The sequence below is a fragment of the Tursiops truncatus genome, chromosome 1 (assembly GCF_011762595.2).
Source record: "Tursiops truncatus isolate mTurTru1 chromosome 1, mTurTru1.mat.Y, whole genome shotgun sequence".
Lineage (NCBI taxonomy): Eukaryota > Metazoa > Chordata > Mammalia > Artiodactyla > Delphinidae > Tursiops > Tursiops truncatus.
Window position 1 is genome coordinate 140,937,511 of NC_047034.1, and position 25,760 is coordinate 140,963,270.

The window sequence follows — 25,760 nt, forward strand, 5'->3', positions numbered from 1 at the left end:
TTTGGCCTGAGGTGACCCAACACTGGAGCCTAGCCAGGCTCTTTGGTGGAGCTAATGGCAAACTCTGGGAGGGCTCACACCAAGGAGTACTTCCCAGAACTTCTGCTGCCAGTGTCCTTGTCCTCACGGTGAGGCACAGCCACTCCCCGCCTCTGCAGGAGACCCACCAACAGGGTAGCATGTAGGTCTGGTTCAGTCTCCTGTGGGGTCACTGCTCCTTCCCCTGGGTTCCAATGCACACACTACTTTGTGTGTGCCCTCCAAGAGTAGAGTTTCTGTTTCCCCCAGTCCTGTCAAAGTCTTGCAATCAAATCCTGCTAGCCTTCAAAGTCTGATTCTCTAGGAATTCCTCCTCCCGTTGCCAGACCCCCAGGTTTGGAAGCCTGACGTGGGGCTCAGAACCTTCACTCCAGTGGGTGGACTTCTGTGGTATAAGTGTTCTCCCGTTTGTGAGTCACCCACCCAGCAGTTATGGGATTTGATTTTATTGTGACTGTGCCCCGCCTACCGTCTCATTGCGGCTTCTCCTTTGTCTTTGGATGTGGGGTATCTTTTTTGGTGAGTTCCAGTGTCTTCCTGTCGATAGTTGTTCAGCAGTTAGCTGTGATTCTGGTGTTCTTGAAAGAGGGAGGGAGAGCATGTCCTTCTACTCCGCCATCTTCTGAGTGTGCTATTTTGAGATATCTGCAACAGCTATATTGTGATTTCTATTGGTTATAGTCATAGATGCTGATAATACTGCTGTGGTTTGTTGCCTGTATATTTATAAATGAATAAAAATGCTAAGTTAGAGTTTAGTGAAAATAAATATGTAATTTCTTCCCAATCAAACTCATGCTTCCCGCCCTCCCTGAATTTGTCCACTGATATCTTGTGGGAGGTATCTGTAGGCCCTTAATTAAGAGCCCCCAATTTAGCACCAGTTCATAGAGCATCGTGAAATCTGCCTTTTTGGATCATCACCAGGGACAAATATCTACTATAATTTGAGAAGACTTAAGTACATGAGGACAAGGTCACAAAAACTATAAGCTTCCAGTTGCTATTGATTCCTATACAGTCTGCTGTATATGCTTGAAGTCATTTGAAATTGAAATCTTATTCTATGAAAACAGAGAGCTACTGTGTTTTATATTGGCCATTTGAGGGTCCTATAGACACTTCTCTTCTATAAATTGATTGATATGCATAGAACCCCCAAGTCCTGCCATCAACTTTAGCAGTACTGATTTTTTTCAGTGTTCTTATTAACTGTTGTGGCAACATGTGGGCAGAACTGTGGCAGGGAAAGAGTAGGAGTAAGAATTGTGGACTACAGCCATAACTAATACCCTTATTCCTTTTTGGGGGATTGGCTTTTTAGCATTAGCTGAGTTACATTTTCTTTCTGCCCTTCTAGTTTCTTCTTAGCAAGACATTTCAAGATACCTTTTTTATAGCTCGCCATTTTGTAGCTCATTTTTTTTTTTTTTACCTTTAGCACAGTATTCATGAATGCTTGTCTTGATTTTAAAACATGAGCCCAAAACATTTTAGACTAAAACCTAATCAGTAGAAAGAACAAATCAGAAAGGTTCATATCTTTGTTTGAACTGCTAAATTTTTAACTCAAGTAGCTCAGCTTATTTCAGCTTTTATATATTTCTGTTTTATTAACAAAGTTGACATATCTCCTCTTCAGATATTTTTCTTGTCTTCATCAGTAAAGGCAAATAGGAATGCTCTTTCAGACTATTCAAGCCAGTCTTTTTTAATTAAAAAAAAATTTTAAAGTAATTTTTATTTCACATGGGAACTTGGACTCAACATACCTTATAAATCAGCTACTTGAACTAGAGAAAAGCTGTTTAAGTGTCTTTCTATACGCAGAGAAACAGGAATAATGTAATAATAATGGAAGGCAGTGAGAGTGGCAGTAAACAAAAAAATTAGAAGATAGATAATAACAAGTGTTGGAGATGTAGAGAAATTGGAACTCTCATACATTGTGGGTGGGAGTGTAAAATGGTACAGCTGCTTTGGAAAACAGTTTGACAGTTCCTTAAAAAGTTAAGCATAGAGATACCATATAAGCCTGCAGTTCCATCTCTAGGTATACACCCAAGAGAATTGAAAACCTATGTCCACACAAATACTTGTACACTGGTGTTCACAGCAGCATTATTCATTATAGCCAAAAAGGGGAAACAATCCAAATGTCCTTCAATGAGTGAATGGTTAAACAAAATGTAGAATTTGCATACTGTGGAATATTATTCAGCATAAAAAGTAATGAAGTACGGATTCATTCTACAACATGGATGAACCTTGAAAATATGCTAAGTGAAAGAAGCAAGACACAACAGGTCACATATTATATGATTCCATTTATCTGGATATGAAATATCCAGAATAGGTAAATCTATAGAGCCAGAGCACAGATTGATGGTTGTTTTCAGTGGCTGGGAGGTGTGGGTAACAGGGAGCAACTGCTTACTGGGTATGGAAGTTTCCTTTTGGGCTGATGAAAATACTCTGGAACTAGATAGAGGTGATGCTTGTACAACTTTATAAATATACTGAAAACCACTGAGTTATATACTTTATTATACATTTTATTTTATTTTTAATTGTATACTTTAAAAGTGTGGATTTTATGGTATGTGAATTATATCTTAAAAAAAAATTAAAGGATAGCATTTAAGTGTTTTTTTTTTTTTTCCTAGTACTTTGTCCATTGCCTTGGCACCAAAGATCTACTTTTAGCCAGGGTCCTGTTTTCTCATAGGAAATATTTTGAATCACTCAATTTTGTAGCAAGCTGAATAGAACAGTTAACTTACAAAAATAAGTGGCTGGTGAAAATAACTGGTTAAAAAATTTAGAACAGAGTAGAGGGAGTCATTTTAAACAATAATAGCACTAGAAAGAGTGGGAGATAAGTGAAATAGGCAAGGAAGATTAAGAGGTACAAACTTCCAGCTGTAAAATAAATGTCATGGGGATGTAATGTATAGCATAGGGAATATAGTTAATAATGCTGTAATAACTTTGTAAGGTGACAGATGGTAAATAGACTTGCTGTGGTGATCATTTTGTAATATATAAAAATATGGAATCACTATGTTGTACACCTAAAACTAATATAATGTTATAAGTCAATTATACTTCAAAAAAAAAGGTACCTTAACCTCCACACACACACACACACACACACACACACACACACACACACACACACCACAAAATAGTAGCACTTTAGTGACTAATAAACTTGATTCAGGAATGTTTCCTGAGGTGGAGCAAAAAAAGGTAACAATGAATCTTTCCATACTTTTTCCATATTCTATCTGAATGTGATAATGTAGTAGGTAGCATATACCTATGATCTCTAATTTGATGTATGCATGTCTCATTTCTCCTCCATGAATGTAGTAACCTTCACTTCTGTTCTGTCTTCTGTTAGATGAGAGAACAGCCCAGATTGTCTAGGGAAGGACTGGGCAGTATGGTATTTTGGGAAAGAGTGTTCACTGCTATGTTAAGAGGCCCAAGCTCTAGTGTCTACTCGCCTATCACTTATTGTGTGATCTGGGGCAAGTCACCTAATCAATCTGAGTACATTTCCTCATTCTAAAATGTAGGAATGGAGCCACTTGGTGTCTAAAGGACCTGTCAGTTTTAAGATTCTGTGCATTTGGGTACTCAGTAAATATCAATACTTGAATTGGTTGCTTTCCTCTGGAAAAGTATTTCCATTTCATAGGTTAGTGAACTTTCTGTCATTATTTCAGTTTTAAATTGAGATAATATACTGATTAATTTAACCACTTATAGCAAGACTTACGTAATGACACATTTTGATTTCTGTTGATATATTGATTTTGATTTATGCTTACAAATAGTTTTTAGGTGATAGTGCTGTAGTGATAAAATGATGAAGACCCTGTCTTTAGGGACTTCATAGTCATGTGGGGCACTTGACATGTAAACAGACCTTTAAAGTTCAGTGTTGTAATTTCTTCGATGAAGACGCTGTGATGTGATTAGAGCCTCGTGTGTTGTAGGGCTCAGTATGGGGGATTGGAGGGGTGTTAGGTTAAGCTACTTTAGTTCTCTGGCTAAATTTTTTGTAGAATTCTGAGCATCAGATTCTTAAGCTGCAGTTACATCTGGTTGTATCTGTTGGAAGCTTTTGGTTTCATTGTTAAAAAAAGAGATAGGGGCTTCCCTGGTGGCGCAGTGGTTGGGAGTCTGCCTGCCAATGCAGGGGACGCGGGGTTCGTGCCCCGGCCGGGAAGATCCCACGTGCCGCGGAGCGGCTGGGCCCGTGAGCCATGGCCGCTGAGCCTGCGCGTCCGGAGCCTGTGCTCCGCAACGGGAGAGGCCCGCGTACCGCAAAAAAAAAAAAAAAAAAAAAAAAAAAAAAAAAGAGATAACTATTAATATTTTGTGGCACATTAAGGATAATAATGGAGAATTTCTGGTGTGAAATAATCTTACCTCTTTACAGACAGATCCAGTTGAGTATGTGGAAAACATGTGTGAAAACATGCAGCTGTACCCACTACAGGACTTTCTCACTGGAGATCAGCTTCTTTTTGAATACAAGCCAGAAGTAAGGAGGTTTCCATTTCTAAAATTTACTTTTAGAGAAAGAGGAGGGTGAGAAAGTACATAGAGGTACTTAAGAACTGTGGGAATGGAGAAAACTTGGTTATGTTTAGTCAAGTTTTTTGTTTGTTTAAACATAAGAAATATCAGTAGTTTTGTGGGTAATTTTTCCTGATTCTTGTATATGACTGTGGTTTAATATGAGGAGAAAACCAAGTCCTCTTCTTAGGTACTATTCCCACTGTTTTTCAAGTGTTGAAACATCTACTAACATAAAGTCATTAAGAATTATGTACTTTAGATGCTAAACATACTTGTTTAGCTTGCCTTTTAATTCTGTTGGACACCCTGGACAATTAAATTTTAATCATTTTGAGAATATGTACAAGAAAAATATGATTCCCTGAATTCAAAATATATGACTTAGGGATAATAAATATTACACATAAATAAATAGTTGGTCAGGTCTTTGCTCCACTAGTCCTGGGAAATAAGTCATTTCGCTCCATATAGGGTAGCAGTTCTCAACCAGGGTGATTTTGCCCCCATGGGATATTTGTCAATGCTTGGGTACATTTCAGTTGTCATAGCTGGAGAGTGCTCTTGGCATCTAGTGGGTAGAAGCCAGAGATGCTGCTAAACATTCTACAATGCAGAAGATGGCACTCCACAACTAAGAATTATCTGGCCCAAAGTGTTAATAGTGCCAAGGTTGACAGACTTTGATATAGGGTATTCTAAAACTACTGATTTTAAAGGGGATGGGGAAAGGTAAAGGAAGAAGCAGTAACCATACATTCTTGTCATTTCTCTAGGATGGTTGTGCCCAGGGGTCCAAGTATTTTTTTCTGAACCACTATTTGTTGTTTTTTTCTCAAAGAGATGGTGTTGAAGTGCTAGTTAGGGTTTCAAATCTAACCCACAAAAATCTTATGTTTAGTCCTTATCATAGCTGAAGGATTATTGAAGGAGGCCCTACCTTGGGATCATTTTACTGATTCTTGTGTATGAGGTAGTATAATACATAGCAGTTAAGAGCATAGTTTTTGGAATTATGAACAAACTTGGTTAGAACTCCACTTTTGCCACTTCTAGGTGTGTTGTTCTGTGCAGATTATAGAATCTTTAACCTGAACAAATTATTTAAACTTTAACCTCTGAGGCTGAGTGCTTTCTGTAAAATGGGTATACCTTAGGGTTGTTTTTAGGATTAAATAAAATAATGTATGTTAAACACTACCTAGCACATAGTAAAAGCTTAGTAAATGGTAACTCTTTTCACTGCTAGTCCTCTTATTATGTAGGATTTGAGATGAGTGCTGTTTAAGCATTCTGAAGAAACATGTTAGAAACAGCTGATAGACTAATGTAGTTTTGTAAATTAGGGTGTTCATGGACTATAGACAGATAGTTTCATGAGCATCAAGATGCTAGGATCTTGGGGTGCCTAACATAATGTGGCTTTGCCTTTTTAATAGAGATGTATTAGGTTAAAGTTATAATTGTTTTGTATGTGTCTCCCCACTCCCCCTTCACCCCTGCCCCTAATTAGGTCATTGCTGAAGCCCTTAATCAGCTAGTTCCTCAAAAGGCAAATCTTGTTCTACTGTCTGGTGCTAATGAGGGAAAATGTGACCTCAAGGAGAAATGGTTTGGGACTCAGTATAGTATGGAAGGTAAAATATTTTAAAATTGTCCTACATTTAGGTATATGATTCACCTGGGAAGTTTTATTCCTTAATAATTTGTCTGATAGTTCCTGTGGGAGAACTTATGTATTTTTTTCAGTAGTTTACTTTGAAATGAAAATTATTTATACTGCTTTGCAGAAAATTATTTTCTGCAATGTTTATGTCTGTATTTATTAGCTAGTGAGAAAATCCTATTGTATTGGTAGTTTGGGGGCAGACTTTTGACTGTGTTTTAAAAAGTGCTCCTCAAACTTCAATGTACATATGTATCACCTGGAGGTCTTATTAAAATACAGATTAGGATTCAGTAGCTCTGGAATAGGGCCTGCAATTCTGCATTTCTAACAAAGTTCCCAGATGATAACAATGCTGCTGAGACTGCACATTGAGTAGCAGGAGTCTAGAAAGCCTGGATATGTCACTCACAGCTTTTCTGAGAAAAGAGAATTGATCTGTGAAGGCCAGTTGTTGACTGGTTTGTTATTAATAGAACTCTGATCATTTGTTCTTTATTGGATCAGTTTGTCTTTCATCTCTACAGATATTGAAAACTCTTGGGCTGAACTGTGGGAGAGTAATTTTGAATTAAATCCAGATCTTCATCTTCCAGCGGAAAACAAGTACATAGGTCAGTAAAATAGCAATCATTGTACATAATCCATCCATGTCTAATATTAAAACAAATAGCACCTCTGTAGTATGTTATATTTTACAAAGTATCATTTGAATTCATATTTGAGTTTCCCAGTTATCTCTGGGATAAGCATTACAGTTCTTACTTTTCCAAATGAGAAAACTGCTGCTCAAAAAAGCAAAGTGACTTGTCCTGGATCTTCAGTTGGTGAATGCAGGAAACAGGACTTAAACATAATCCTGAGACTTTTTCTTGTCTATGATAGCTGATCCTTTCATGTGAGTCTCTGTAGGAATTGCCATTATCTTGTCCAATTGTTCTAGTGTTTTTCAAACTACAGGTTGCAACCCATTAGAGGGTTGTGAAATCAATGTAATGGGTTTTGAGGTCAGTGTAATGAGTTGTGAAAGCACTAAAAAAAATCAGAGTAGAAAATAGCAAAATGTTTCACTGAATAAAGAAAGGGTATTATTTTAAGAACTTTTGTTCTCAGTAGGTATATGTGTGTGTTATCTGTCTGCTAGCTTGCAATGGAAAACAGTTCTAACTGTGAGAAAGTCACTGGTCTAGGACAAAGGTTACAGTTGTATATAACTAATTTTACTCAGAATACCATTTTTCCCAGCAATTCCATTCCTAGGTATATACCCTAAAGAATTAAAAACAGGTATTCAACCGAATACATGTACATACACTTTCATAGCAGCATTATATACAAAAGCCAAAAGGTAGAACCAGCCAGTGTCCATAATGAATGAATGGATAAACAAATTATGGTATATACATGCAATGGAGTATTATTCTGTCATTAAAAGAAATGAAGTACTGATACATGCTATAACATGGATGAACCTTGAAAACATTATGCTAAGTGAAAGAAGACAGACACAAGGGGTCACATATTGTATGATTCCTGTTACATGAAATATCTAGAATAGGTAAATCCATAGAGACAGAACTCAGACTGATGGTTGCCAGTGGCTGGGGGGAGTGGGTAATGGAGAGTGACTGCTTAATGGGTATAGAGGTTTCCTTTGGGGCTGATGAAAATGTTTTGAAACTAGAAAGAAATGGTAGTTGCACAACATTGTGAGTGTACTAAATTCCCCTGAATTGTTCACTTTAAAATGGTTAATTTTATGTTATATATGAATCTAACCTCAGGAAAAAAAATGCTTTTATACAAAAAGTCTTGCATATTTTAGATAATTCAGTTCTGCATCTTTAACTTTAAGTATCTAAACAACCCTTTTTTTTTAAGTAAATATAGCCAGTACGTTTTTTTTAATTCTTAAGTTAGCTATTTCGCACCTGAGTGTTGATGAAACAATTTATGTTTCATTAACTTAAAGGACAAATTTGACGTTGTTTGAGCAGAACTATTTTGTTAACTTTTAAAAACTCTGTAAGTTTGGTAAAAGACATTCTCATTCAAGAATGCATTCATTCATAAATTGGTTTATACAACTATTCTGACCAAAGGTCCCTTTCAGTTAAGATTGTCTCTGAGAAAGAGAATGAAGCTGAATATGGAGAGATCAGAATCAACTCTTGGGAAATTACATCTTCAGAGTTCATTTAGTTTAAGGCCAAGAGGACTTTCTTTTTAGTATTGTTCTAATAATTTATTGTATTTCAGCATTTGAATTTGACTTATGTTTGCCACAAAGAAAACTGACTTACACTTCCCAAACCAGGAACAGATTGGTGGCAATCCTGTTGAGATAACTGAATGATTTATTACCTTTCACTTTTGTTAGCCACAGATTTCATGTTGAAGGCTTTTGATTGTCCAGAGACCGAATACCCTGTTAAAATTGTGAATACTCCACAAGGTTGCCTATGGTATAAGAAAGACAACAAATTCAAAATCCCCAAAGGTAAAATATTTCCCTCCTTAATAATAGTGAAATAAGTATAACAAATCTTTTTCCACTTTCTAGCAACCTTTTCCCTCTGTGTCTATCACCTCCCTCTCTTTCCCCTTCCCCTTCTACTTGAAGACCTTTTCTAGGCTTATCTATCAGATCCATACTGTGCTCCTGTGCTATCACAGAAATTCTTATGGACATTATAGATTCCAGGAAGTATATAAGGATTCAAGCCTAAAATGAAATTATTTTTGGATATTTTTCTTTCAGTTATATGAAAGCAGAGCCAGGTGTTTGGCCATCCTAGGGAATAGGTGGTGTTTTTTGAACATTATTGTTAAAAAGAAAGTAAGAGTAGCTGAAAGAAATTATTCTTAGATACAATAGATAGCTGAGTCCAGCATTACAAATGTGAAATATCCTCTATCTGTCTCCCTCTACTATTTTGCTTTTCAGCGTAAAGGAAGCATAGTATATAGTTAAACAGACTCTAAAGCTCTTATCTTCAACACGGTAGCCCAAACTGTGTTGCTTTTTTATTTTCTGTTCTTGTGCATGGCATTGGAATTTACTGAAGCAACTTGGAATCAAAGGCTGAGTGCTCTTGGCTGCCATTTAACCCAAATCCCTAACCTTAACACAACTGGACTAGTTCTGAGGGATTCTTGAGTTCACTGGGAAGGTGTTTACTCAATTTTTCTTGAACAGATTATAAGAGTGTCTAAAAATGTTCGTAACATTTATTCAGCTTCCTTGGAAAGGCGCTGCTATAACTTTCTGTGAGCATTGGGATTTTTCCCTTAATGTTCTTGACATGTATACCTCTGTAAGCATTTTTCCTGACCAAAGCTATTGATAATAAGAGTATTCTTAGGCCTCTCTGCATATCTGTCTATATATCTGGTCTTCCCGTAGATTAAAGTGTACCTTCTGGACACTATTTGGAATGGTAAATAATACTTTCTAAGAACCCTTAAGGATAAAAATGTAATGAGGATTTAAGGATTAGTGGTTTGTTTCAGAATTTTTAAAACAACATAATATTAGGGGAAAATAGCAGATGTATTAAATATTTGAGGCCTCTGGCCTATATTTTCTTATTTAGGGTCTTTTTTCTTTCAGCATATATACGTTTCCATCTGATCTCACCTTTGATACAGAAGTCTGCAGCAAAGTAAGAAATTGTCCTCTTTTCTGGAAAATATTTTTTTTATTATTGGAAGACTATTTTGTTTGTTTATTTCTGAATCATTTTATCATTTTTCTCTGTCAGACTTGAGCTATGCTCCTCATTTATGTGTTTTTATGTGCCCCAAACAAATTATTTGTATCAATACTAATCACTAAGATGGAATTGTGGCTGCTCCATCTCCAGCACCCATTTGTAAAACATGCTGACAGTTTAGGCTAGTCATAGAATTACTGGATTGAGAAAGTTCCTTAGAGATGAGTTTGGGTCAGCTTCCAGTCTGTAATGAGGACTAATGGATCTGTTGACCTGTATTTAGAGATTATTTATAATCAGATTCCTGTATTTATAATCAGATTCCTGCCAAGGAATCTGATTATACTTTGTTCTTAGCAAATTACTTACATGTTTATGTAGGTTGTGGGAGGTCAGAGAGCCTAAAATGTACCTGAATCATAGGAGGTGCTCAGGAAACGTTAGTATACTTCTTCCTTTCTTTTGCCACTTAACCTGTAAAATCCAGCCTTAATCTCACAAGCAGCACTAACATTATTAATATTCAGTTTAAAAAATGCATTACCCTCCTCCATTTCCTCAGTTTTTTGATTTTTCAGTCAGAAAACCTAGGCCGCAGGGATAACCAGAGCCTTTGGGCCAGTTGCCTTTCATGCATTTTACACTTACCCCATTGTGCAGTATAAATATTGGGTTGGCCAAAAAGTGTCTTCAGTTTTTAAGTAAAAATAAAAGACACAGTTTTCATGTTCACTAAAAACTTAATTATATTCACCATTTTTTTCCCACTACCTTCTGCCATTTTTCAGGCAACTTCATAATTCCATCTTCCCAAAACTTTTTATCTTTTTGAGCAAAGAACTGTTCCAGGTGCCTTTTACAGTCTTCCAGGGAATGGAAATTTTGTCCATTAAGAGAATTTTGGAAAGACCAAAATAAATGGAAATCTGAAGGTGTAATGTCTGGTGAATACGGCAGATGAATCAGAACTTCCCAGCCAAGCTGTAACAGTTTTTGCCTGGTCATCAAAGAAACATGCAGTCTTGTGTTATCCTGATGGAAGATTATGTGTTTTCTGTTGACTATTTCTGGACACTTTTTGTTGAGTGCTGCTTTCGGTTTGTCTAATTGGGAGCAGTACTTGTTGAAATGAATCGTTTGGTTTTCTGGAAGGAGCTCATAATAGAGGACTCCCTTGCAATCCCACCACATAACACAACATCACCTTCTTTGGATGAAGACCGGCCTTTGGTGTGGTTGGTGGTGGTTCATTTCACTTGCCCCACGGGCTCTTCTGTTCCACATTATTGTACAGTATCCACTTTTCATCGCCCGTCACAATTTGTTTTAAAAACAGAACATTTGGGCTTCCCTGGTGGCGCAGCGGTTGAGAGTCTGCCTGCCGATGCAGGGGACACGGGTTTGTGTCCCGGTCTGGGAAGATCCCACATGCCACGGAGCGGCTGGGCCCGTGAGCCATGGTCGCTGAGCCTGTGCGTCCGGAGCCTGTGCTCCGCAACAGGAGAGGCCACAACAGTCAGAAGCACGCGTACCGCAAAAAAAAAAAAAAAAAACAGAACGTTTTGATTATGTTTAAGTAAAGAATCGCATGTGGAAATATGGTCAAGAAGGTTTTTTTCGCTTAACTTATGTGGAAACCAAACATCAAAGTGATTAACCAACCAAGCTGGTGCAAATGATTTTCACTGCCTGATTTGGATATTTTGAGTATGTCGGCTATCTTCTGCATGGTATAACGTTGATGGTTCTCAGTTAATGTCTCGATTTGATCGCTATCAACTTCAACTGGTCTACCTGACCGTGGAGCATCGTCCAGTGAGAAATCTCCAACACAAAACTTTGCAAACCACTTTTGACATGTCCGATCAGTCACAGCACCTTGTCCATACACTATACAAATTTTTTTTTTGAGTTTCACTTGTGTTTTTACCTTTCTTGAAATAATAAAGCATAATATGCCAAAAATGTTGTTTTTTCTTCCATCTTCAATATTAAAATGGCTACACAAAAATTCACCAATTTTTGATGTCTTTTTTTAAATACACGCTGATATAACAGCTGTAACATACAATCTAACAAAATTGTTTCAAATGAAGTTAAAGACAACTAAGTACTACTAGAGCCATCTTACGGAAAAAACTGAACGAACCTTTTGGCCAATCCAGTATTACATTTTCTCTGTGTGTGCGACATGAAAAAGATAGGGAAGCATTGCTGAAGGTGGGAGATCTGTAATGCCCCTGTGAAACTGAGTCCTGGGTATGCTGTATTTACCTTTGAACTCAATTAGTATATATGGTTTTACATTCTGGAGTAGTGAATTAACATCTTTATAAAAGTGAAGTTTCTTACTCTAAGTCAAAGCAAATCCATTTGTCTATTTCTTGCCAATTAATGATGCTATTTGCATTTTATACTCTTAGTGTGGTCCTCTTTGATATCTTTGTCAATATCCTTACCCATAACCTTGCGGAACCAGCTTATGAAGCAGATGTGGCACAGCTGGAGTATAAGCTGGTAGCTGGAGAACATGGTTTAATTATTCGAGTGAAAGGATTCAACCACAAACTACCTGTAAGTACAGTGCTCTAATTTCCTCACAGGCAGCTTTAAAATATTATGTTTGTTGTGCCTATAGCACCAAGCATAGAGGCTTGTGCATGAGGTGTGGTACATAGAAAGAAATGTTTATTAATATGAATTATTGTGTTTTTTTGGCTGATGACAGGTATTCTAACTTTGGGCGCACGAGACCAACATATATTAATTAATTAATCACATTAATCAGTGTTGTATGCATTAGTAATGGATACAACACAGCCTGTGCTTCAGGCTTGATTTCACTTCCCTTTGCTGTCAGTTTCTCTGCAGCCAACACTGGTGTTAAGGACTGGTTTGAGCATAATTTCATGCCATACAGCAAGGACAAATTTAAAGCACCTGACACATTGCCTGACATAGAGTAGAACTCAGATGTTTGTGTTGTTTCTTCCTCTTCTTGCACTCTTTTCCATTGTTTCAAGTGTGTGTGTCTTGTTTTCCTTCTAAGTTTCTGACTCTTTAGAAACAGAGTTTATATCTTGTCAGTGATTTATCTTTTGGTAAAGAATATGTTTCAGTGTGACTTTGTCAAAAACTTCATCAGTAAAGGAAGAAATAATATGGGATGCTAGCTAAAGGATTAGATCATCAAGTACCAGGTAAAATAATATAATGTACCCAACAACAAATTTTATATCTTGGTTTCTTGGGTAGAACATATATTAAAGTTTGGGGAACTGCACTCATACAAGAAAAAATCTGGAGGAGAGGACCTGGCAGAAATTAGACCTGTGCTAAGAGGTGATATAGCCTCCATATCTTAGATAGTTCTCTCCTTTATACCCTCATCCCTGTCAGTCTCCCCGGGGAACAAAGATTGGTCTTAGGAGGAGACACCATGGAATATTTTACTAACCTTCAAAAGCCTAAATATAATTTAGCTTAAAATCCAAACATGTTAAAGTTTTGGAATTACCTGGAGAGCTTTTTAAAAATACAAACCATAGAAAACTATTTGAGGTTCTTCATTTTATGAAGCTTACCTAGCCTTAACATTAAAACTTGATATAGACTATAAATATGTATGTAAAACTGGAGATCAGTTTCACCTATGAAATACAGAGTCAAACATTCTAAAAACTTGAAAATTAAATTCAACAATAGAACAAAAAGAATAATTCACCATGACCAAGTGCCAGGAATGCAAAGGTTGGTTGTTCAGTATTAGGAAGTTGATGAACATAAATCATTATAACACAAGTCAGTTGAGGAACACTATGTGAATATAGTGATAAATGCCCAAAAAATCATTTGATAAATTTGAGTGGTCATTCCTAATAAGTAGTAATGGAGGGAAGTTACTTAACCAAAATAAAAACCTTAATTAAAAGACTAACAGCAAATGTTCCACTAACTGATGAAATGCTGAACATTAAAGTTGGGAACAAGCCAAGGATACCCATGATCACATCTATTACTCAACATTATTTTAGAGAAAAGTACAGAACCTATCTAAAGAAAACTAAATCTTTTTGAAGCATATAAAAAAGACTTTAAATAAGGGAGAGACTCGTCATGTTTCTGGATAGAACAGGTTGATATAAAGTCATTATTTCCAAAATTACATTCTCCCAATTAAAATCACATTTAGGGGCAGTGGACATGCTGGATAAAATTATTTTTAAGTTTAGTTGGAAGGAAAAATGTTTTAAAATACCCATAAAAATTATAAAAAATAAAAAGAAAATTCATTGCTCCAAATTTGACAGTTATTGAGAATTTTAGCTCCTAAAGATTCTTTGAGTCATTAGTATTTCTCTTATGTCCTGCGCAATGCCTGTTACCATACTGGGCCCCTGGTAAAAAGCCAGTGGGAAACATTTTCCCCCTAAACATTAGTGGATTGCCATGCTTCTCCACTTAAGGTGCTTCTTTCTTTTCTTCTTAGCTGCTGTTTCAGCTTATTATTGACTACTTAGCGGAGTTCAATTCCACACCAGCTGTCTTTACAATGATAACTGAGCAGTTGAAGAAGACCTACTTTAACATCCTCATCAAGCCTGAGACTCTGGCCAAGTGGGTATACATGGATGGGATCAGCTTATATTTTGAAGGCCTGAAAGTATTTGCCTTCCTGGAAATTAAGTGTGGGGGATGAGGCTGTAGTTTCAGTGCTAATTCAGATGTGATAGAAATGTGCTGTGTTTTAGGAAAACAGCCCACAGAGTTATAGGATTTCTAAACCCAGTGTAAGTAGCTATCTGTCAGTAGGACTGCAAGCAGCCTACTATACTTAATTAGAGGCTAAAGGTAAAAAGGGTGCTTTTTCCAAAGTTTGTAAGTAAATAACAGTTCAAAAAATGCTGACTTTGTTGTGGCTCAAAATTGCTTACTGGTGATTATATGGTGATTTTAGTGTGTTGGATGTTATGTTAAGTAGCTGAGTTAAATTGCCTAACACATCACTTATCTGACAAATGCAACTATCCAAGAATTCATCCAGGGTTCCAGAAGAGAGCAAAAAAACTTGACAGTCTGTGTACTAATGCTTAAACCCTCTGCTAATAGGCAACCCTCCTGGGCTTTTTCATCAGAGCCTGTTCTTTACCTTTGTGTGAATCAGAAAAAAGTACACCCTTGGGGTAACCTCTATCAGCAGGTAGAGCCTTTGTGGAAGGGGAAAAAAGTTCCCTCTGAGCAGATACAGCCCTTTGTGCACAAAGATTGCAAGCCCCTACTTGATCTGCTTGCTGGGCATCTATAAATGGAAAACGAAGAGCACAACTTTATATAGAGGCCCTGCTTTTGACAAAGTTATAATGAGCCCATAAATGTCCAAAATTCGAAAGCAGGGGAGGGAGCAGTTAAGAATTAGAGACATGTAATAACTAATAATCTGATCACAAAAAGTTACAAAAGCTCATAACCAAATATAAATTGGAAAGGAGAGTTGTCTGGAACTATTGATATAATGAAAAATAGCCTGTGTATCCCATAACTTCTGAATACTACTTTATTAAAATGTGGTAGAGTAATAATAACACCTGTTTATTGAAGATTTGTTATGTGTTAGACCTAAGAACTTTTTTTTTTATAGACCTAAGAACTTTTAAGTGCACTTATTTAATTCTCACCAAAATTCTGTAATGGTAGCCATTATTATTTCCCTTGTTTTACAAATGAAGAAATCGAGTCACAAATGTTAGGTAACTTGCCATGTTCAAACAGCTTACTGTGTGTGGGAAGGGGTTAGTCTGATTCTGGCCTGGAGCCACTTATGCTGTATTGTCATTGTAGTAATAGATATCCATGATGATCACCTCCAGTAATTAATAAATGCTAGTGAGATTTCAAATCAAAATAGTAATATTAAATTGGTGTGTGGCTCATCTGGCAGCTTATGTGAAATAATTTATTTTGCAATTGAAACAGATAAGTGAGTTGTACCAATGAGCTAATAATCTATGTAATAGTTTGTATATGCAGTTTTAAATGCTTTTTGGTGATTATGACATTGTTTTCCTATCTTAAGTTGTGATAGAAATTGCGTCTCTTTAGAACACATCATCTGTAGAAACTTAATCAAATCCTTCTTTACCCTTAAGATTCATTTCTTACAATAAAACTTTTTTTTTCTGCTCTCTGTACAGAGACGTTCGGCTTTTAATCCTGGAATATGCCCGTTGGTCTATGATTGACAAGTATCGGGCTTTGATGGATGGCCTTTCCCTTGAGTCTCTGCTGAGCTTCGTCAGAGAGTTAAAATCCCAGCTCTTTGTTGAGGGCCTGGTACAAGGAAATGTCACAAGCACAGTGAGTGTGAGGTGCTCTGTTGCTGCTGGCCAGGTTTGAATGCCATTCTGGGCTCTGGAATTGCATTAGTTCTTCCCTAAAGGGGAAGCTCTGTAGTCTGGCAGGCCAGCATTGTCACAGTCTGTTTAGAAGGGAACCTGGCCCCTCCGATGCTAAGCAAGACTTTCTTATGAAGGAGACTGCTGCTATTGGACAGGACTTTGAGTTAAATGGGTTTGGTAAATATATGGTATTGGTTACATTTGTTGAAGACTGTGGAAACTACAAACAGTTTAATTTAGAAATTAAAGTGGGAGCTGGGGAGTGGTGAGGGATGTGTTGTGTGTGTGTGTGTGTGTATATATATATATATATATATATATATATTCACATATACTTAGGCAGAACTTGTGTGTCAAACTTGTATGTCAAGCTACGGAGCTTGGGCTTTATCTTATAGTAAATGGAGAACCACTGAAGAATTTAAAAGAGGATTTGTCATTAAGAAAGATCCAGAGAGACCAGTTATGAAACTGTTATAAAAGTTGACATGAAGTGTGATTCCACTTATATGAGATCTCTAGAGTAGTGACAGTAACAGGAGGTAGAATAGTGGTTACCAGGGGTTGTGGAGGGAAAGAAGGGGAGTCATTGTTTCCATGGGTATTGAGTTTCAGTGTTGCGAGATGAAAAGTCTGGAGTTCCATTTCACAACAATGTGAATATACTTAACACTACAGAACTTTACACTTAAAAAAGGTCAAGATAGTAAACTTATGTATTTTTACCATAATAAAAAAGTTGAGGTGAAAATGAAGAAGCCTGAGGTTAGGCAAAATAAATGAAAAAGAAATGCTTAAGAAATAATGAGGCAGAGGATGATCAAAGGCAGTGACTGATTGGCTGTGGGGGTGAGGGAGAAGGGAGGGCTCTAGGATGATGCCCAGATTTCTTACTGGAACCAGTGGGTTGGTAGAGGAGTAGGAACAGTGTAGGTTTGGGGCCATATGGGGAGTTGGTTTTGATCCATATTGAATTGGATGTGTCTGTGGGACCATGTAACTAACTGAGGCCTCTTCCAGCCAGGAGTGCTTGTTCGGACAGTCCCTGAACTGTTTGGCTCTTGACCTCTTCCTCCATGGCCTCCCAGTTTCTCAGGACTGGCCCTTTAATGGAATATATAAATGGCCACTCTCGAGATTGGCTGCTATCCTCCCTACTTCTCTGTCTTTATCCCCCAACCCCCAAACCAGCCCTGGTTTCTGTCATGCCAACAGAAAGTTTAAAAACGGAGAAGAGCAGGAATAGCTGCCTGCTTCTCTGAGCACAGTGGGAGTACCGTGTAGGGGTCCTTTTGGTTCAGAGGACTTAGTACCATGAATTACCCCAGGCAGAAACCACTTTAGAGATAAGCTTACCTCTCCACTTATCCCTCACAGGTTAGAAAACAAGTCTTAAGAGGGGGAGGGGATACATCATTCACTTAGTATTAAGTATTATTCTGTCACTCACTCTATGCCAGGCTCTGTATTAATAGATCCAGGTTTCTAAAACACAGCCTAGTGGGGTAAACTGAACAATTAAGTTTGATTCAGTGGGGAAAGTTTCACAGTGGACAGGTAAACAGGTAAACGCACCAAGGGAGAACAGAAAAAGAGACACTTCAGTTGAGAGCCTTAGTATTCAACAAACATAATCAGTATTGAATCAGTGAATGATAAGCCCAGTGAATGAATGACCAGCATTTAGGATAATAGATATCTGCTTTCCTAATGCATTCCAGGGCTTCCCAAGCAGTTAGAATATTGGTATTAGTCGGTTCTGGGTGAAATTAATGTCAGGAGAACCTAATATAGTTATTTTCTTCTCTTTTGCCTCCTAGGAATCTATGGATTTCCTGAAATATGTTGTTGAGTGAGTATTGGTTTGAGTTTTCTCTTTGGGAGTTATGTGTTCTTAATAGCATGAGGGCCTTGAGACCAAAACTCAGTTATTACTAAATCCACAATGGAGATGCTTCTCGTAGTAGGTTTTTTGAGGCTAGTTATATAAACAAAGCAATTCAGATGGGACTGTGGAAGGCCTGACCTTTTCACAGTTTGGGGGTGCAGGTAAGAGGATAAAGGCACGGCCTCAGTAACCCACACTGATTGTTTTGCAGCAAGTTGAACTTCATGCCTCTGGAGCAGGAGATGCCTGTGCAGTTCCAGGTGGTAGAGCTGCCCAGTGGCCACCACCTATGCAAAGTGAGAGCTCTGAACAAGGGTGATGCCAACTCTGAAGTTACTGTATACTACCAGGTCAGTGGCCCCTTTGCACACAGCTGTCCTCATGGCTAAGTATCTTTAGGACACTAAAGCGTGGGGGAAGGTCCAAAGTACCTGGGAGAAGTGAGCCTATGCTCTTCAAGGACCTTTTGCAGTTATTCTGTGGTTATATGCTTGGGGTCATTTGTACTCTTGAAGCAACTACATTTAAAAATTGTTCCTGTCAGTGAAATGGATCCTTTTTCAATCACAGTGCTTCTATTAATCACCCAACCACTAGTCCAGAGGGACAGAGACTGAAGTATGGCTGGAAATTCCTACATGTTCCCATGTCAGAACTCCAAGGAGCAGGAGGACATTTGTTAAAAGGACAGTTTTAAAAATGTGACAAAAATAAACATAGCCAGTCAACCAATACACAGTAAACAGAATGAATACCAGAGTCATAATTAAAGGTTTCAAAGCACCTGAGAGATAGGATTTATCACCTGTTTTATGGATGATGGATCTGAGGTCCTTCATTTACCTGAGGTCATACCAGCTGGGGCTCGAATTTATACCTTCTGTCCTCAAATCCTGTATTTTTTCCACATAATTCTGGAGAGATGGGATGGTGCTTAAAATAAGGAAGAGCTCTGCAACTCTCTCAATTGGCTCATAGACTATTTTAGCTTGTGGTTAGTCATACTCACTTCTAGGACTATGGGGACCTGTGTCTATCTAGACTGATCTCAGACTTCCCAAACTCTGGGGCTCCTATAGCTGCTGCTATGGTCCTGGATTGTCTACATGAGGAAGTCACTTCTCTGTCTGGCCTTGTGAAGATTCCTGGCCTGAACTTTGGGCAGGGCTGCATGGCTTCACCATCACTTTGTCCTTTTCCTGTGTTTCTGGCCCTGGGCCTGAATCTTTCCCTAGAGGCCCAGCTTGTCTGTAGAGCCTGTCTTCCTCTGGCTGTAGCTACCTGGTTTTTTTTTTCCAGGTTCTCAGCTTATTTGAAGCTGCAATGACTACCAGGTCCCAAACTTCATATATGGTATGACCTGGCCCTGCTTAGCCCTGTCTACATTTCTGGTGCTTAACCCAGAGAGAGTAGTATTTCTCCAGTTTCAGGCAGGATTTTGTATTGTAAGACGGAGTCTGTTGAGGTGCTTTCCATGGATCACCTCTTAGCACTAGCTTCTAATACAAACTGCTTCCCTTGGGGAAACCACTTCCCTCCTCACAGAGAGCATTTTGAACAGGAAGTTGATACAAGGTTTTGAATAGTTTTGTTGCAATCCTTTCAGAGGCATACAGGAAATCTTGTTGCTGATAAACAGGGCTTGCAGGGCACAGAGGCTTCAGCTTCCTCAGGTGAAGCAGGAAGGAATAGTAATGAGTCTGTATCAGAGGAGCCTGCAAGAGTCTGACTGGGATGCACTGGCAACACTTGCTCGTTGGCCTCCTGCCCTCTTTCATCCTGTTGTTTTGCCAGTCTCCAGGATAGCCAGGATGTGGTCTCCAAGTGTGGTATCTGCCTCTTATGCATTTTTCTTATCAACTAGTTTTGGGTCCGTGTGTGTGGCTGCAGAAGCTCCTATTCATATCCTCTCCATCTGAGGAATAGGTCCAGTTACCCAGACATTTCTTGCTCTCCTCCTTAGGACCTTGAACTGCAAGTACTTGATTTTAGGTTGTGTCCTCTGGGTTCTTTGGGCAGGAGCTGGCAGGCAGGTCAGGGATTATTCGACTCACCTCCACGTCTACCTGCAGTTCTGTGCTAGGGCTGGGAATACAAATCATCAAGCACGATTTCTGTCCTCACAGATCTCCTGTTTTGTGGGAAGGCAGAAAGTATAGCAATAAGAGGGTATGATGAACTCTTGGAAGAGAAGAGTGGGATAGTACTCTTCTGAATATCTGAATAAATGGTTGCTGAGAATAGCTGGATTATTAAAAAGCCCTGTAAGCCATTGGATTTTCAGTTGGTCAGATCAGCTTTTTCTTTCAGTCAGGTGCCAGGAGCCTGAAAGAATACACTCTTATGGAGCTGCTTGTGGTAAGTTGCATAAAGGAGAGTCACGATGTTCATGAGCCCCTGACCCACTGTGAGGACTGGCTTTCTGGCCTTTCTCCCTGAGGGCTAGGGACTTGGGAGTGGTCAGAGATCTGTGATTGGTAGGTGAGATGGTTATTTAGTGTTTCTCACCCAGTATGAATATGGACGGGGGGCCTGGGCAATTTAGGAGGGAGGCTGGACTCTGGGGTCATGTGTAACACTTTTGGGGGAAGAAATGGAAGTTTCTCTGCTGGGAGGAGTTGAGCTGATGGTATGTTGAATTACAGATGCACATGGAAGAGCCTTGTTTTGACTTCCTTCGAACCAAGCAGACCCTTGGGTAAGTCTGCTGGCAAGAAAATTGAGCTCAGATAAGACCTGGGGCTTACTTTGCAGGCTTAAGTTTATCAAATATCCTGACTGAGCAATCTCTCAGAGCTCTTTGGTCCTTTCATGCCTTAGAGTCGTACCTACTGGTCAAAACTTCTGGAATTTGCATCTTGGACTGTGATCAGGCTCTCAGTTTGGTCAAGCTTCAAGATTAGCAAGAGAAAAAGCTAGCCTGTGGTCCACAGTTCAGTAGAGGGTTGGATACTCTAACCTGAGAGTAAAATACATGTACACATTTATGGATCCTCTTCCAGGACCTTCAGGTCCAGTAGGGATGAGCAGAAACCCTTCCCACTCCTCTCTAGTGCCTCTGAGGACAGGGCCTAAGTGACTGCCTGAGCTCATAGGACTTTTCATTCTGGCTGTAGGTACCATGTCTACCCTACCTGTAGGAATACATCTGGGATTCTAGGATTCTCTGTCACCGTGGGGACTCAGGCAACCAAATACAAGTGAGTAAACGAGTGAGTAGATGGGCCCAACTATTATTTTTCTTGGCACAGAGAATAGGGACTGCATCCTTAAACCTCAGGCAGCTCTGACCATTTGATTCCCATTTAGTCACAGCTGCAGGGGTTGGCTCATAGATGGCCTGATCCTGGACTTAGCAATGGTGAGTATGAGGAGTGGGCCCATAGGGCTTGACTCAAGTCCTATGGTGACTACAGGGCTAGCCACTACTTCCTCTCTTCAGGCATATCTGAGAACCAGAAAGGCAGGGATGCCCGACCTGGCATTCATGCTACAAGCAAGGTATTGGGTTGGCCAAAAAGTTCCTTTGGTTTTAAAGTAAAAATAAAAGATACATTTTTCATTTTCACCAAGAACTTTATTGAACAATGTATTCACCATTTTTTTCCACTACCTTCTGCCATTTTCCAGGCAACTTCCTGATTCCATCTTCCCAAAACTTTTTATCTTTTTGAGCAAAGAACTGTCCCAGGTGCCTTTTACAGTCCTCCAGGGAATGGAAATTTTGTCCATTAAGAGAATTTTGGAAAGACCAAAATAAATGGAAATCCGAAGGTGCAATGTCTGGCTAATACAGTGGATGAATCAGAACTAAACAGCCAAGGTGTAACAGTTTTTGCCTGGTCATCAAGGAAACATGCGGTCTTGCGTTATCCTCATGGAGGATTATGTGTTTTCTGTTTACTAATTCTGGACACTTTTTGTTGACCACCTGGACACAGTTGGTCTAACTGGGAGCAGTACTTGTTGGAATGAATCGTTTGGTTTTCTGGAAGGAGCTCATAATAGAGGACTCCCTTGCAATCCCACCATATACACAACGTCACCTTCTTTGGACGAAGATCGGCCTTTGGTGTGGTTGGTGGTAGTTTATTTCGCTTGCTCCACAATCTCTGTACATTATTGTACAATATCCACTTTTCATTGCCTGTCACAATTTGTTTTAAAAACAGAACGTTTTCATTACGTTTAAGTAGAGAATTGCATGGGGAAATGTGGTCAAGAAGGTTTTTTCGCTTAACTTATGTGGGAACCCAAACATCAACGCGATTAACATAACCCAGCTGGTGCAAATGATTTTCAGTGCTTGATTTGGATATTTTGAGTATGTTGGCCTTCTCCTGTGTGGTATAATGCTGATCCTTCTCTGTTAATGTCTCGATTTGATCACTCTCAACTTCAACTGGTCTACCCGACCGTGGAGCATTGTCCAGTGAGAAATCTCTAGCACAAAACTTTGCAAATCACTTTTGACACGTTCAGTCAGTCACAGCGTCTTCTCCATACACTGCACAGATCTGTTTTTGCGTTTCAGTTGCGTTTTTAATATACCGAAAATGTTGCTTTTTCTTCCATATTCAATATTAAAATGGCTACACAAAAATTCACCAACTTTGATATATTTTTTTAAATGCACACTGATATGACAGCTGTCACAATACAATCTAACAGAATTGTTTTGAATGAAGTTAAAGACAACTAAGCGCTACTAGACCGATCTTATGGAAAAAAACGGAATGAACTTTTGGGCCAACCCAATACAAGGCCTTGTTGGTTCTCAGCTTTGGAATGGTCAGCCTGGCTGTCTACTGCTTCCTGTGAGGATACCAGGAAATCGGGCTAGAGGCGGGGTAGGGGTAGGGTTCTTCACCGTTCCCTTCCCTCCCACAGCTTAGGGGAGAATATCACTTCAGCCTCTTTCCTGGAAATATGCCTTAGCCCTGATTCTCTCCTTTGCCTTCTGCTTGAGACCTGGTCACTGATGACTTGTAATTGAAGGTGTTTTGTTTCAGCTCTGAAGTTGTTGATAAGAAGATAGAAGAGTTTCTTTCTAGCTTCGAGGAGAAGATCGAGAACCTCACTGAGGATGCATTCAACACCCAGGTGACTTTACTGTGTTGGCCTGGTCTTTTGTTCCTTGGCCCACCCAAGCCCTCATGACAACTAGACACCAGTCTTAACAGTGCTGTATGCTGGCTGGTTCTTGAGTTCTGTAGCACCCCCCTTAATCTGACCATGTCTTCCCAGCTTCATCCCTCCCCATCATGCTGGCAGGTCCATTACAAAGCAGACTGGACAGGGCCAAGTGTGTTCTGAGGGAACTGGTGTGAGGCCACACCTGAGGGTGTCTCTTTCTGATGGTAACAGGTCACAGCTCTGATCAAGCTGAAGGAGTGCGAGGACACCCACCTTGGGGAGGAGGTGGACAGGAACTGGAATGAAGTGGTGACCCAGCAGTATCTCTTTGATCGCCTTGCCCATGAGGTAGTAACACCGTTTTCAGAGTAAGACAGCCCAGAAAGGGACTCCTGATTTAACAGGAGATACAATTCTAAGCAAATTGGTATTGCGTGGAAGAGAAACCTGGGGCAAGTTATTTACTTGCCCATTCCTTGATGTGATTGATCAAATCTTGTTTCCAGACTGGCTTCTCTAGAGCCTTAGGTAGCCAAGTGAGCAGGGTGCTTGCTAATCCTTACTTCTGCTCCCCCAATTTCACTCAGATCCATTTTTAAAAAATTGAAGTATAGTTGATTTACAAAGTGTTAATTTCTGCTGTACAGCATTCACTTCTGCATATATATATATATATATATATATATATATATATATATATATATATATACACATTTTTTTTTCACTTTTTCATTATATGCTTAGGTTCCCTATAAGGTTTGGGAGAAAAACGGCTTCAGCTACTTAAAGAAAATTGAGAACTTCTGGTTCTCAATTTTATGGAGTTCCTTCCCCAGATTTAAGAATTCTGTGTATAGGTCTTTGTGACAAATTCTAGCCCAAAGTAATAAATCCCATGGAAAAGAGCTCTGGGCACTGCAATCCATAGCTCTGATACTATAACCCTATGTGGTGAATTACCAAAGGATATTGAAGCAGAGGGGTTATTTAACAAGAGGCTTCAGTCAGTCCAGCTCTTCAGGTTCTGCGGTTTTCCTATTAGAAGCCAGAGTGTACCATTACCATGTACCTGAGAGGTGACACTAAGGTGTGATGGGTTTGGCTCAGCGTACAGTACTCAGCTGTAATTACACCATCTGCTACCTGTCAGGGTCAGTCACTGCTAAGAAACATGAAGGTGTGTCAGAGGCTCATTTTTATCCTTCTCCAGAAGGTTGGGAGCCAGCTGAAACGTGGAAGAATAAAACGATGTGCAAAAAGCAGGATCAAGGAGGTCTGCCTAGGGTGTTATGTTTAATATCCTTACAGAAAATACACTGTTAGTCTTTTAAAGCTTTCTTTCTTTCCTGTCCTCCCTTCCCCCTTTAAGATTGAAGCACTGAAATCATTCTCAAAATCAGACCTAGTCAACTGGTTCAAGGCCCATAGAGGACCAGGAAGTAAAATGCTCAGCGTTCATGTGAGTATGGTTACCTAAGCTGTAGCTCTGTCCTTTCCAGGGTTGTCATTTAGCACATTTACCATTCCCTGAGTTTAGATTGGTATCAGAGATCCTAACAGGTCCCCAAATTTTGTCAGCATTCTCTCTCACCTCAAGTCTTTGGCCTCTTTCAGGTTGTTGGATTTGGGAAGTACGAGCCGGAAGAGGATGGTACCCCTTCCGGTGAGGATTCAAACTCTTCTTGTGAAGTGATGCAGCTAACCTACCTGCCAACCTCTCCTCTGCTGGCAGATTGTACCATCCCCGTTATTGATATCAGGGCTTTCACATCAAGACTTAACCTTCTCCCCTACCATAAAATAGTCAAATAAACTGCAATCTCATTGGCCTGAAGCACTGTGTATTTAAAAGTGTTTGTTTGAATTTTATGAAGTTAGTTACACTACTACTGCCTTAGGGCTTCCACTGAATTTTTGCACTGGCATCATAGAATTTGTCGTTCCCCCCACCCCGCCCCTCCTGTTGTGACTAACAAACCAACAGTTACTATAGCAGCTGCAGAGAGAAATTAGCAGGTGGGCCAATGTAACCAAAAAGCTTGCAGGAGCCATCTGAGACGCCCTGGCCTGTCCTGGTCCTCTCAGATTGAGAATCCAGTTCTGTATGACAGGCTTCAGAGGCCCTATGTAACTGATGTCTTCTTAGTACCTAAATGCGAGGTGCTAATACTAATACCTGTGTTGTTGTTTTTAATGTATTTAAAAATAAAGGTAATTCTGTATTGCCCTTCAGAATGAGCCATTTGCTGCTGTGGCATTCCTTTTATTAATTATATTTTGTTTCGGTGTGGGGTGGGGATCTAAAAATAAACATTCTTCCCAAATTC

The 25,760-nt window shown here is 39.2% G+C and overlaps 1 protein-coding gene across 4 annotated transcripts in view; it reads left to right on the forward strand.

Annotated features, from left to right (window-relative positions):
* NRDC (nardilysin convertase) overlaps window positions 1-25,671 on the forward strand; it is a 91,423-nt gene extending 65,752 nt beyond the window's left edge. For 3 of the 4 annotated variants that reach the window (XM_019937819.3, XM_033866853.2, XM_019937821.3), the window contains 17 exons: window positions 4,493-4,597; window positions 6,146-6,269; window positions 6,826-6,912; window positions 8,679-8,798; window positions 9,912-9,963; window positions 12,438-12,588; window positions 14,504-14,631; window positions 16,206-16,368; window positions 18,230-18,261; window positions 18,509-18,647; window positions 20,608-20,655; window positions 20,943-20,995; window positions 21,414-21,497; window positions 23,310-23,400; window positions 23,665-23,781; window positions 24,803-24,892; window positions 25,048-25,671. In XM_019937819.3, the coding sequence (XP_019793378.2) occupies window positions 4,493-4,597; window positions 6,146-6,269; window positions 6,826-6,912; window positions 8,679-8,798; window positions 9,912-9,963; window positions 12,438-12,588; window positions 14,504-14,631; window positions 16,206-16,368; window positions 18,230-18,261; window positions 18,509-18,647; window positions 20,608-20,655; window positions 20,943-20,995; window positions 21,414-21,497; window positions 23,310-23,400; window positions 23,665-23,781; window positions 24,803-24,892; window positions 25,048-25,245 (1,782 nt within the window). In that variant the 3' untranslated portion in view covers window positions 25,246-25,671. The remainder of the gene's footprint in view (window positions 1-4,492; window positions 4,598-6,145; window positions 6,270-6,825; window positions 6,913-8,678; window positions 8,799-9,911; window positions 9,964-12,437; window positions 12,589-14,503; window positions 14,632-16,205; window positions 16,369-18,229; window positions 18,262-18,508; window positions 18,648-20,607; window positions 20,656-20,942; window positions 20,996-21,413; window positions 21,498-23,309; window positions 23,401-23,664; window positions 23,782-24,802; window positions 24,893-25,047) is intronic. The other variant, XM_019937820.3, reaches the window with a different exon arrangement.
* Window positions 25,672-25,760: the final 89 nt, after the last annotated feature.